The sequence below is a fragment of the Mytilus californianus genome, unplaced genomic scaffold, assembly GCF_021869535.1.
Source record: "Mytilus californianus isolate M0D057914Y unplaced genomic scaffold, xbMytCali1.0.p SCAF_3, whole genome shotgun sequence".
NCBI classification, from domain to species: Eukaryota; Metazoa; Mollusca; class Bivalvia; order Mytilida; family Mytilidae; genus Mytilus; species Mytilus californianus.
In genome coordinates, this window is record NW_026262679.1 from 50,335,691 (window position 1) to 50,350,061 (window position 14,371).

Consider the following 14,371-nt stretch of genomic DNA (forward strand, 5'->3'; position numbering starts at 1 on the left):
AGACAACACTGTAGTTAGTCAATTTAAAGAGTTTCCGTCGTATATATTTGCTTATAACTATACAAAAACATAGCAAAAAGCAGAAATTACAACAATGGTGGCAGCAGTGGGATACTCACGTCTTCAGAACTTTGGCACGTCTATTTTTAGAAATATTAATTTATATGGAACACACTAAGTGACAAATATTGTGTTTGGAGTGCATTTAGCTCTATACATTATACTGTAATAAATAGAATATTTTGGAAAATATAGGAGTGCATTTAGCTTCTAAAATTAAGAAAATATTTATAAAGGAGGTGCATTTAGCTTCCTAGAAAGAAAAAAGAAAATATTTATTTATAAAGGAGGTGCATTTAGCTTCCTAGAAAGAAAAAAGAAAATATTTATTTATAAAGGAGGTGCATTTAGCTTCCTAGAAAAAAAAAATATTTATAAAGGAGGTGCATTTAGCTTCCTAGAAAGAAAAAAGAAAATATTTATTTATAAAGGAGGTGCATTTAGCTTCCTAGAAAAAAAAATATAAAAGGAGGTGCATTTAGCTTCCTAGCAATTATTTAATAGAGAAATAGAGGTGCATTTAGCTTCTACTATCTTTAAATAAGGGAATAAGTATTTCCATTGCCGTATTTTGGGGAAATAACTAGGAGGGTACCATGGATCTTAGAAATAGAAAAATTCCAGCTCCTAATTTTGGAAAGGGGGGAAGGAATATAATTATTACACAGAAGGAAAATATAGAATCAGGTAATTTGATAGACCTAGGTACGGAAGAAATAGACAATATGTCAATCTCAAGTCCATCCAGTCCAATGGTAAGTCCTATACACACACCCCAACACAATAACTATACCAGTGTGTATCAGGAAAATATTGAATCAAGTACAAGCTTGCCAGGCACTGATATTACGGCCATTCTAATGGACATTCAAAGACAATTGAAAAATCAAAATGATAATTTTTCTGAGTTGAGCACGCAAGTTTCTGAGATGAGTACGCAAGTTAAGTTAAATCAGGAAAATATAGCGCAACTGGTAAGGGGTAACCATGTGGCTGAAAATAACGCCAATATGCATGACTTCAGTCAAAATAGCTGTTTAGACTTTAATAGTACATCCATTGAACAACATAACCAGGTATTAACAGCCCCTCAGCTAGCAGCTAATACGAGTAATAATAACCCTTATACATCATGTCCAGTTAGCACAAATCCTATAAGAGTAAGTAGTCATGTTCAGCAACTGCAAAAGGAAGAACCAAAACCTAGAAGCCCATTCTTTAATGGTAAGGGAGATTTCAAGGCCTTCTGGACACAGTTTAGGCTATTGAGTAGTAGATTCAAATGGTCCAGCGACAGACAAGTGGAGGAGCTCATTTTAAATAGTCTTAGAGATGACGCCTTGGTATTCGTAAATGAGCTTCCTGCTTCCTTGCACAGAGACATACAACAAATACATGATGCAATGTCTCAGAGATTTGGGGATCACATTTTACCAGAGACGTATAGGACCAATTTGCAGTTTATCAAACAGGGTCAGAAAGAAAGCATACAAGAATATGCAACTCGTGTGGAGGGACTAGTTGGTAAGGCATACCCTGAAGTAAATGATTTAAGTTTGCTGGACCGTTTCAAAACGGAACACTTTATTAAAGGTCTGCCAGACCAATCAGTAGCGTATGAGGTTCTCATACAAAAGCCAGTATCCTTGCAAGAGGCAATTAATCAAGTTTCATGGCTCGAATGTTGCAGGAAGAATGTTGGGAAAAAATACGAAGTAAGACAGGTAAACGCGGGTGATGACGTTGCAGGCCAGGAAGTAACTGAAACCTTGCAGGTATGCAGGACGCAAGATCAGTATGTTACTCATTCTGAGTTAAAATCTGGATTAGATGAGTTGCGAAAAGAACACCAGGTTGCAATTAAAGAGGTAAAACAAGGTCAACAGGAAATATTAAATGTCCTAAAATCTGAGAAAAAAGGAAATGGTAATTTTAACCGAGACTCTGGGGGATATTATAATAAAATAAATGGCAAAAATTCACCAAATAATAACTCATTTATTTGCTATTCCTGTAATCAAGAGGGGCACATAAGAAGAAACTGTCCATTTAGAGGGAATAGGGATAGAAAGTGGAACAATAGAGATCAGTCACAATTGGCTATGCAAAATCAGACGAATTCATTAAATTACAGTGGGCTGGGTCTGTTGGCCAAGTCTCAGCCCAAGTAAGTGAGTGTGACAGGAGTTTAGAGATTAAAGGGGATAACAGTAAAAAAGATAAACAAGAATATAAAGAAATTAAAAATTTAGAGACCCTAAATACCTTGACCTTGCCTAATAATGATGGTTATATTAAGAAATCAGACACAATTGACATAGAGCATTTTGATGGCTCAGAAGAGGACACAGAGTTTGAGGTAGTTATTGATAGAGTTAGTGCAGTTACGATAAAGGCTCCATTGTCTATAGGAGGCCAGCCAGTAAAAGCTGTTATAGATACAGGGGCAGAGGTAACTGTAATCAATGAGTCCTTACTGGATAGATTTTCTGAAGAGACAAGACCTACACTCCAAAAGGCGAAAAGGAGTTTAGTTGTTGCCGAAGCAGGAAAGAAAATGAAAACACAAGGAGTTGCTGTAGTAGATATAGTAATTGGAGACTTGTCATTTCCTTGGGAGGTTTACGTTGCCTCAATAAGAGATGATGTTTTATTAGGGTGTGATATCATAGATGAATTTGATATCACCATCAATACCAGACGGGGTATAGAGGTGGGGGGTACATGGGTTGATTGTGAAGTTATGTGCAGGTCTGATAATATCTCAAGAATTTTTGTAAGCGAGTCCATAACAATTCCAGCAAACAGTGAGGTTATACTTGAGGATAAAGGTCACCAATCTGAATTGATTGACACTAGATACGCAAGTGTGGAGCCATGTAATGAAGAGGCCAGTAACATTTTAATTGCCCGCTGTCTTGTGGATCCCTTTAATGATAAAATTCCAGTAAGGGTGGCAAATTTGGAGAATTTTCCCGTAAAATTGAAGAAGAATGTTCTTTTGGGGGAAATGCATCCTGTTATTGACTTTGAGCAAGTGGTTGAGCTTGATAAGGATGCGGAGTTATGTAATGATAGAAATTCCCGGTTGGTAAATAGAGTTTGTTCGTCTGACATATGCAATCTGAGAGATGAAAAAGGGGACTTTTCTTGCCCTAGAATACCTTATCAATGGAAGAGTCCGGCTCCAAAAATCCAACAAGTCTATACAGGTGATGATATTAAGGGGGCTGATAGCCTGGAGAATAAGGCCAAAATTCCCAAGCTACCAGACTACCTTAATGATCTATATGAGAAGAGTTGTGAGAATGTTAAAGATGAGGTTTTTAAATAAAAATTAGCTGAAGTTCTTATAAAAAATCAACAAGCTTTTGCTAAAAACAAGCTGAACTGGGCACATGCTCAATCGTGAAACATCGCATTAATACGGGAAATGCAATCCCAGTTCGACAACCGCTTAGGAGAACTCCAAAGGCTTTTGAGGGGGAGGAAGAGAAATACCTTAAGGACCAACTTGAGGCAGGTGTAATAACTCCTTCTAAGTCTAGTTGGGCTAGCCTAGTGGTGTTAGTCCGGAAGAAAGACAAAACAGTACGCTGGTTCATAGATTTTAGACGAGTCAACGCGTAAGTGTCAAAGATGCATACCCGTTGCCCCGCATTGATATGTGTCTTGACTGTTTGGCGTCGGCGTCAATATTTTCTGTCATGGACCTACAAAGTGGTTATTGGCAAGTTGAAATTGAGGAGGCTGATAGAGAAAAAACTGTATTTACAACTAAATATGGATTATTTGAATATGTTAAAATGCCCTTTGGGTTATGTAACGCCCCTAGTACTTTTCAACGATGCGTAGAGTTGATATTTAGAGGTCTTCAATGGAAAAGCCTTCTTATTTATATTGATGATATTATCATCTACTCGTCAGATATGGTAGACCATATAGAAAAGCTAGATGAAGTTTTGGGTAGACTATCAAAAGCAGGGTTAAAATTAAAACCATCAAAGTGTGATCTCTTTAAAAAAGAGGTTTTATACCTAGGACATATAGTTTGCGATCAGGGAATAAAACCAAACCCGGCCGTGATAGAATCCGTAAAAAATTGGAAAGTACCAAGTTCAGTTAAACAAGTCCAACAATTTTTAGGGCTCTGTAACTACTACCGACAATTTGTATACAAATTTAGTGAGATAGCAGCCCCACTCAGCAAGCTCACCAGGAAAGAGGTAAAGTTTAAATGGGACTCAGACTGTCAGTCTTCTTTTGATACACTAAGGTCAGCATTATGTACTGCGCCAATACTGGCTTACCCCCACGACACGAGTACTTATATACTGGACACTGATGCTTCCAATGTCGGTGTTGGGGCTGTTCTTTCGCAAATTCAGAATGGTGTAGAAAAGGTAATTGCATACGGGTCGAAGAAACTAGATCAACACCAACAAAGATACTCTGTCACACGTAGGGAGCTTTTAGCTGTTATCACCTTTATAAATCAGTATAGGCATTATCTATTGGGGGCTAGATTTGTCCTAAGAACAGATCATAGCTCTTTGCAATGGTTATTCAATTTCAAGGATCCACAAGGTCAAGTAGCTCGTTGGCTAGAGGTTTTATCCCAATATAACTTTGAAATCCAACATAGGGCAGGTAAAAAACACCAGAACGCAGATGCTCTTTCTCGGAAAAACGTTGAAGATGACAGATGTAGCCACTTAAGGGAAGGTAAAACTGACGCAACTTGTCAAGAATGCCTAGAAACAGGGCATGACTGGGATAATTTTAGGACAGAGGTAGACGATATAGGTAACCTTAGTAAAGGTGAGGTAATTATTCATGGGCATTTTGACTCAATACGTACAGTTACAAGGAGTCAGACCAAAGATACTCCCTCCTCAAAGGTAAATGTGTCAAACTGGTTCACGGGGTACACCTCTAAAGAAATTGAAGCTCTACAAAGAGAGGATACAGATTTAGGTAGGCTCCATGAATGGAAAGACACCGGTTCCTGCCCTACTCGGGACCAAGTTGTACAATATAGCCCAGCTATACATAAATACTGGTTAAGCTTTAATAACATAGTACCTGTAGAAGGGGTACTTTATCAAAAAAGAGTACATCCTACAGGAACATCCAGTCTCCAAATTTTGGTACCTAAAGTCCTAAGACAAGAAGTTATAACAATGTGTCATGATCATATTTTTGGAGCTCACATGGGGGTGAGTAAAACTATTGAAAAGCTGAAATCCCAATTTCACTGGTACTGTATGGGAATTGATGTAAAAAGCCATATAAAACATTGTCCTGTATGCAATAGGTTTAAGAAAAGTAAAAAACCTAGGGCCTCTCTGCAAAATTATATAGTGGGTCACCCAATGGACAGAATAGCTTTAGATGTGATCGGCCCATTACCAAAAACAAAAAGTAGCAATCAATACATTTTAGTAATCGGTGACCATTTCACACGCTGGATGGAGGCCTATCCACTTCCCAACCAACAAGCAGAACAGGTCGCAGAGAAACTAGTGCATGAATTCATTGGTAGATTTGGTATTCCTTTAGAAATACACACTGATCAAGGTAGAAACTTTGAGTCTGACCTTTTCAAAGAAATATGCACTTTACTAGAGATAAAGAAAACTCGCTCCACACCTTATCGACCATCATCAAATGGACTTATAGAAAAATTCAATCAGACCCTGGAAAAAATGTTGAGAAGTTTTATAAATAACAACAAGACGAATTGGGACCAATTTGTAGGGTTATTACTAGCTGCTTATCGCAGCACTCCACATCCAGCATCAGGTTTCACTCCAAACTTTTTGATGTTCGGAAGGGAGGTAAATTTGCCAAATCATATTCTATTCCCCTTACCAAAACATGAATCTTTAAGTGTTGGTGAGTATGCTTCAAAACTACATAACAGGATGGAGGAAGTGTTTAAAACAGCTAGAGAAAGTTTACAGCTGACAGCAGAACGTCAGAAAAAAGACTACGATACTCGGCTGGTCGAAAATAAATTTACAGTGGGGTCTTTGGTATACAAAAGCAATACATTTTATAGAAAGTTAGATGCCCCATGGTCAGGTCCATATGTGGTGATGGAAATACTAAGCCCTGTTGTATACAAAATTCGAACTAGAAGAAAACAGAAATTATACATCATGATCGATTAAAACCATACTCTACACAACAACCTCCAATTTGGGTACACAAAATCCAGAGCTCCATTAAGCCAAAAGTAATATAAAGCTTATTCCTCTCATTATATATATTTATATATATATATACAAAAGATATATTTTATTGCAGATAAAATCATGTTTGCCTGTAATGGGAATCTGTGTTCTTTTAAAACTTCTTCAAAGAAAGTAATTAAATGGCATGTTATTAGACATCATACGTCACTAGAATCTGTTCCGTTCCACTGCACCCTCTGTCAGTATAGAGCCAAAAACAATATTCAACTCATCAAGCATTTCGATCAACAAAAACATAAATTGATGAATTCACATCAGAACCTAAGTCAGCAACAATGTATTGGAACCAGTAAACCTTACGATGTGACCTTCACCCATGATAAAAGAGGAGATGTTCAAATATTGCAGGCAGAGTCGATACCGAGACAAGGAATGGTTGTACAAACTGAGGAATCAGTTTCTTTGTCAGATGTGGTTGCCATGGAAGACCCAACCAACATTACAGAGGAAGATATTTTACAAAAAGCCGTAAGATATGCAGAAATTCAGGAAGAAGAAGACTTTATTCCAGATTACGACGACTACTCATCAGATGATATTACAGAAATTAATAAACCAAAAGACAACTCCTGTCAAACAGATGAAGATCTTCCACAGCGTGTAAGCCTGTTGGAAGAGCAGTTAAAAATAGAAAGGGAGACACATAAAATTGAAACTAACAAATTGGCAGATTTCATTAACAAACCAGACTTGACCAAAAAGAAGAAGAAGTCAAAAATCTTAATTCAATGATCGTAACAATAGACGAGTATGAAAATTTACCAAAATATGGCACACTCAGTTCGCATGCATTAGATGGTTTCGAAGGGCTTTGGAATAATCCAGATGAGGAAACAGTAAGATTACAAGAGAAATTCTAGGATACAAACAATAATACAACTAAAAGACCAATGAATAAAAGTCCCAGTCCAACTAAGAAGAAACTAAAAAGTGTAGTTATACGGCCGAAGTCAAGTGTGGAAGTATGGAAAGAATTTGCACACAAAGTTAATAAATCCTATAAGAAGGACTTGTTACCCAGAAAAAGATACCGTTTTTAAATGACTTTAATATTTTTACTTATGGTAACACATGATATAAATATGTTCTGATTTTTCTTTGTATTTTTATGAGTACATTTCTATATATGATGAAAGGGAGGAGTGCACATGAACTGAAAATTTAAATATTTTTTTATATTCAATGTAAGGAAATCATTTTTAACACTCATAAACAGGCGCATTAGTTTGTTTATAGATGCAATTCTTTAAACGGGCGCATTAGTTCGTTGTTATAAACTAAAATGAACTTCAATATTTCGAGGACGAAATAAATTCTTAGGGAGGGGCAGTGTTGTAAATGTGCACTTGTGGTTCCCAATTAATGATTTAATATCAGTTTTATGTTTTGAGAGTGTAAAATGTGATAATATGTATTTATAGTTTCTGTGACTTTTTAATGCACAGAAAGCGTACGTTACACTTTTAGTTATTAACTATATTATCAGTGCCAAAAATGGCGCAATTTCGTCATGTACTATTCAAAGCGCAGCCATTTGGTAAATATTCTAAGTATGGATCCAAAACTACACAAGAAGCATAAGCTAAAGTTAATATATGCTTTATCTTAATAGATTTACCTATTTTCTTACGAAGAAAGGATCATTTTGAGTCGAGGACTCCCATGTTTTTGTCAGCGTTTGACGTTTCATTTCTGTTCCGGCTTAGAATATTTACTTCCGGTATTTTAAAAATAAATACCAGTGCAAAGGTCAAATTCCTGAGTCTTTGCTGTTTACATTTTGGCAAATGCAAAGATCCCGGGTGGTTCCTTTAGAGGTAAGAAGCAGCGCAGATAGCTGTATGCCTCGCATGGTCTAAATTATTTACTATACACATATCGTTTGGCAATTCCTTATCCTAGTTCCAAAAACACATGCGAAATATTATTATTGAGATCAGCTCCGCCTATTTATGCAAATTTACATGACAAATTATTTATAGACAAGTATCTTGAGAATACGTTGGAAATTACATGTTAAATATATTACGATAGTTTAGTCTGTACATTGTTGCGTTGTGCCGTAATAAATATATTATTTTACTAGGAATTATTCATTTACGCTACCAATATTACCGTGGAGAACATAGGCCTGATGAAAGACAGACAACACTGTAGTTAGTCAATTTAAAGAGTTTCCGTCATATATATTTGCTTATAACTATACAAAAACATAGCAAAAAGCAGAAATTACAACACACAGGTTTAACTCCGCCTTCTTATATTGTTTGCAGATGTCAATCTTAATTACAATGCTTGAGCAAACATTTATACAAACAAAGCAAGCAAGTCAAACAAACCTTTGTCTTGCTAGCATTATGAAAAGAGCTGTAATAAATCAAATATGATAATTTTACATTACAGTATAATTGAATAAATCTATTGGCTGATAAAAGATCATGTGGTGTGAATTAATTCGAATATTTTGGCAGGGCCGGTGAATAACCTCGACAAATTATACCATCCTGTGAATAACCCTATTATTCACCCCCGTAAAATAACCCATTCTTTTTCCACAGGCCATATTGAATGCCAATATTTGTTTGGTATAATCAAACAGTTAAAGCTCTCAGGAAATATCCCTTAGCAGGGTTGAAAATTTTGGATACCCCCCTCCACAGAGGGCCGTAATTGTATAGTGTAATATAAAAAATTTAACAGCCTTTTTAGTTTTTGGTTGATAAATAGTGATAAAAGATTTGGAAATAACATATAATTTAATAAAGTAAAATCTCTGATCAACTACTAGCAAATTCTTAGTTATCTCAACTCAGTTTTGTTAGCATTCAGCAAGTTTCAAGTTAATTATTTGCAATTTGAATGGTTTTAACTTCAAATATTATCACAGTTTATAAATGAATATCTGCATATTTTTCAATCCAATTTTAAAATTGTTTTCCTACATTGAAAATTGAAAAGATTTAATACTATATTTTTTTTTTTATGTGAATATGCATATTCTTTCATAATTTCTTCATAATAAAATAATTTAAGTGTACTAAAATTTGTAATATAGAACATTTCAGTTGCCATTACAGTAATTATCTTTACTGGGAGGCACTTTAATACTGTGGATTAGTTTATTTTTGAGAACAATTAAGGAAAAAATATATTTTTATGTATATTTGATTTCATGGTTTTGCCAAAGCCTGCATGCAAGCCTATATGAAATTTTTATTTTGTTGTGCATTTGAATTTGTGGTTTTCATATACCAATGAAATCCACTAAAAAATGGTTTCCCACAAATAATGATAAATCTACAGTGTTTTATGAAAAAAATACCTCAGTAATAAGTATGAAAGTAACAACACTGGGAAAATTAGTTTAAGTGGCAAAATTAATATGAGGATAATGTAAGTAATGATGGTTTTGATTATTTTATTTTATTTAAAATTTTATTAATGATGTCTTACAGCTTTTAGGACTCACATAGTCAAACATACAGAAATCTTTATTATTTATTGCATTTGAATGAATACAACATTTTTCTTTTATTTGTTTTCTAGGAAGAAGCAGAAAAAATAGAAGACTTTTTAGAGAAGTCCTTCTTGTATCAACTATGTTTAGATCATTTAGAAAGTTGTAAGGATCCTCCACCATATGAAGAATTATATCGACAGATGTGGATGTGTCGCATCCAATATAAAACAAAACAGAAGGTATTGTATTTGGTAATCAGAATGAAAGTAACAATATAGATCTAGAGCTCCAGTATAGAAGCAAATCTATAAATCAAACTAGGTAGAGTCAGGCTCATTTAAATAAAACCCATCTTGTGAGCATCAGTGAGAATAGCATCACTGAATGGAAACCAGTCATATCTGCATTTGATTTTAAACAGGAAATTAATTATTGCTCCTCTTTTTGCAAAATAAGTGTCATGAGAACTCGGGATTTTGAGATTCCAATATTATTAATGCAAATTTGTTAAATGATATACAGTCATAAAAAGGTTTTAATTGAATTTTCCCTATACATATTTTGATAGATGACCATTTGTCCTAATGATCTCTGTCACTGTTTTAATACAACTGCCATTGCAATTTTAATTGTAACTTCAATCAGGTGCACCCAATATTCCATTATATTTAATTAAAATATGGCTTTGTTAACAAAGCAAAAGAAGAAAGTCATATTAGAATTAAAGGATATTTCTTTATATAATTTGTACAAAAATTCAATAATACGTAATATATCTCCATAAAAGATGATTACACAATTAAATCTACAATTTTACTTAGAGTACTATGCCAACAGTTGAAGACATGGATGATGTTTTCCTAAGCACAGACACAATTAAACAGCACCACAACAAGAAAGATCTATTATGTTTCGGTAAACTTCCCCAAAAATCAGAAATAGATTCCAGTTTGAATGTAAAGGTAAGTTTGATAAAATAATCAATGGAAAACTATTTATTTAAGATTAGAATTTGTATATTGTATAACTTGATATATACAGATAAACAGCATCATAACAGTACAGTATTATAAAAAAAAAGACATAAAGAGGTGGAAATATGGACATCCAAACCCTATGACAAGCTATAAATAGAAACTAAGATTTAAATAGCATCAAGTTACGAACAAGAAATTTAAATAAAACAAGTAGATATTCAGTATTATTTAATTTACTAACTTATTATGTAAGTTGTGCATTAATTTCAGGAGGACACTGCTTTGAATGGGATTATGGAGGAACTTTTAGAAAATGGACAAGTTTGTGAATGTTGTCATTTATCTGCAGAGTTTAAACATTACAATAGGGATCTAACTATAATTCTGGTAAGTTAATTCTGATGAATTTAATTTTATCAATTGCTAAATATCCAGTGGCAAATATTTCATGTATTGTCAGTATGAGTAAAAATTGATAATATTTCAATGTTTGCTTCAAGTTGTTATTTTTTTGAAGAAATAAAAAAAATGAACCTAATAAAATTCATACTGAATGTTTGATGTAATTTTAGAGTAAAATATAAGCCAATGTATAGCTCATATTTGATTAAAGTGTTCATTCAAATTAGCTTAGGCTTATAAAGGATTTGATATGTAAAATGCAACGTAATTACCTTGCTTATTTTATTATAGACATGTATCAGGTTAGCTTTAGGAGAGGTCAGTATTAGAGAGAATATGGACATGGATATGGTCAATCTAGTGAGTGGAGGTCCAGGAAAGTTACACAGAGCTTCTGTATCAAGTCCTGCATTGCTCACCAAATCTTCAAGTAGTAGTAGTAAGTTGGTTTTTTTACCTGGGCGTACAGTCATACAACTTTCGAGTATGATTTTTGTACTCAGACTCAGAAATCAACTGGTTTTTGTGTTCCAAGCACAAATTTTGTACTCTTAGTATTTAGCAAAGTTTTATGACAGAGAGCCCAGTGTGAAAAGTATACAAAAATGTGGAACTCCAAGGTGAATTCAAGAAAGGGATATCCATAAAATATGACAAAATCAAACGTTATCAACCAACGTAACGAACCACTTTGTCTTTTGTCATACTCTGTAAAAATTAAAAAAAAAAACTGTTGATTCATTATTATTCGTGGGATACCAATTTTCCTGTATTTCATAGATATTGGTAAACCAATGCTTGTATGCAAACTTTGGCAAAACCATAGAATCAAATAATCATGAAATTTAAGTTTTCCCAAATCCAAGAAAACTGGTACCCAGGAAAATAATTGAATCCACTGTATAAGTTTAGGAGAAAGAATCTTTGTATCACATATTTGAACATACATATTCATTTCTAGAATATAGCTGGATAACTTCTAACTGAATAAGAAATTCCATCCACATGAATAAATAAGATGGGTGGTATATATGAATGAGACAGCAACCCAATAACAAAAAAAAAAAAAAGAACATACTCTTTTTTTGAACTTTTGCTGAATTGTAAAAGTTACATGTAATTATTTAGCATAAAATATATTCAAATCTGCCAATAGTGTTTGAAGAACTTGCTAAAATATTTTTTGTCTAGATTTAATGGTACCTATGGGACCAGTAACATACAGCTGTTTTGGAATAGAGATGGAAAAGGTTGTTGTAACCATGGAAACTCTATGTTCTCACTGTAACCATGGAAACCAGTTTTGCAAGCAAATAATTAATTGTTTTATCATTTCTTTGGTATGTATAATTTTATATGATATTCCATGGATTATTTTGGGTTGATTTAACTTCTTTATATTTTGATGTGAAGATTTCTAATGAGATTTTTAAAGTTTTCTTAAAATTGATTTACTATATTTTTGCTGTGTTGTTGTTTTTAAATTGATACCTTTAGCATACCCCAATCAACATCCCTGTTAATGCTAATTCTTTTGAAATATTTCCCCAATAACTTGCATTTAAATGGAAGCATAAAAAATGTGGCTGTTTTATTTATTTTTAGTTCCTTGATTTATTGGATGCATCTTCACCGAAATTCCAGGACTTGGCTGTATATATTATTTTGTCTATAAAATGGTTAGGGATATCTTTAGAAAACAATCAGTTCATAGGACCAAATTACTTCAACAGTTCATTGCATTCAATTTTTGAGTCAAGGCAGAAAATCTTACAACTTTATATAGCATTGATTGACAAAATAAGTTAAATGATATCAATTAATCTGTTTTGTCATAATTAATAAAAAAAAATCAGTCATTAAATGAAGCAAATTTGTATAAAATATCAAATACCTGATCAATTTACTATGAAAATTCAGAATTTTTGTTTTTATTAAAATCCTTTTGCTGATATCCCCCTGCTCAGTCGATCCATAATCTTGTATCGTAAATTTGTGATGTCAGAGCAGAACTTATCTTATTGACGAGAACCAGGACTCTGGAGTATCATTGACATCACAATGTGAGAGCAGAACTTATCAGGCTAACTTCAGGATGGACAACAATTGTAAAATATGTCTATAGAAGGCAAACAAATTACCAGAATTAGTACAATAAACAAATTGTTGGGTTTTCTGCAAGTAAACGTTGTAATATATAAGTGGCTAGACATATTACCAAACTTTTTGGTTCCTTTATTATGCTCACTCACCAAAAAGCTTCACCCTGGGACTGCTTGCTAATAACTTACAACATCAATGTTAAAAAAAAAAAATATTTATATATCAAATATTTTAACAGTCAAGGGTTAAAAGATTTGATACCTTCATAGTGTCAACACATGCATGATATTCTGTTTTGTCTATATTTAGGTATTTTATATTTTTAAAGGTATTAGCTACAAGTTATGAATCAGTGGTCACTAGTGAAGCATTTGATATTTTAAGATCTTTATTGGAAACTGATTTTCCACACAAAGTAAAACTTGCAGCTGACTTCCTTAGTAATAGTTCACTGTCACCAGAAGAGGTAAGGCCTTTTACCAGAATAATCAAATTTATTGCTTGATAACAAAATGAATTTGTAGTGCATTTCTTTAGAACAATAAATGCAAATTAAAAGAATCTTGCCTGCATTTTTCTTACTAACATTTTTGCAGCGTAGTGTACTACTTTTGAGACAATTTATATCTAATAATTATTATACATACTCATTTTATACCTTTATTGAACTAAACCTAATCACTATTTTACCCTAAATTCATGACCCAATTTTTTTATGCACCCGCTGTAGCAGAGGGGGCATTAAGTTTTACCCTTGTCCGTCTGTACGTCTGTACGTCCGTCTGTCCGTATGTACGTCCCGTATTGGTTTCCGTTTCTCTAACTTTAGTTTGCCAAATGTTATGAAACTTACACACAATGCTTTTTACCACAAAACTCAGATCAAGTACAAAATTGTAAGGCATATTAAAAGTGGGTACCCTCTTTTGAGAATGATGCTGAATATTGACTTTGGGACAAATCTGCCAAAAGTAAATTCTGGGTTTTATTAAAACAAAACATAAAACAAGTTCCCTCTTTTCCCACTGGCCCACACATCACTGTACTGAATGAAAATCCCCATACAACAGGCCAGACTTACTTTTCTTTAATCCAGTGAAATATTTAAT

General features: G+C 33.7%; 1 protein-coding gene across 1 annotated transcript in view; it reads left to right on the forward strand.

Annotated features, from left to right (window-relative positions):
• The window catches only part of LOC127733520 (spatacsin-like), a 75,704-nt gene that overhangs the window by 44,572 nt on the left and 16,761 nt on the right, over positions 1-14,371 (forward strand). Inside the window, exons 31-36 of the mRNA XM_052242872.1 lie at positions 9,867-10,019; positions 10,602-10,742; positions 11,028-11,144; positions 11,451-11,598; positions 12,351-12,499; positions 13,591-13,728. Of these exons, the coding sequence (XP_052098832.1) occupies positions 9,867-10,019; positions 10,602-10,742; positions 11,028-11,144; positions 11,451-11,598; positions 12,351-12,499; positions 13,591-13,728 (846 nt within the window). The remainder of the gene's footprint in view (positions 1-9,866; positions 10,020-10,601; positions 10,743-11,027; positions 11,145-11,450; positions 11,599-12,350; positions 12,500-13,590; positions 13,729-14,371) is intronic.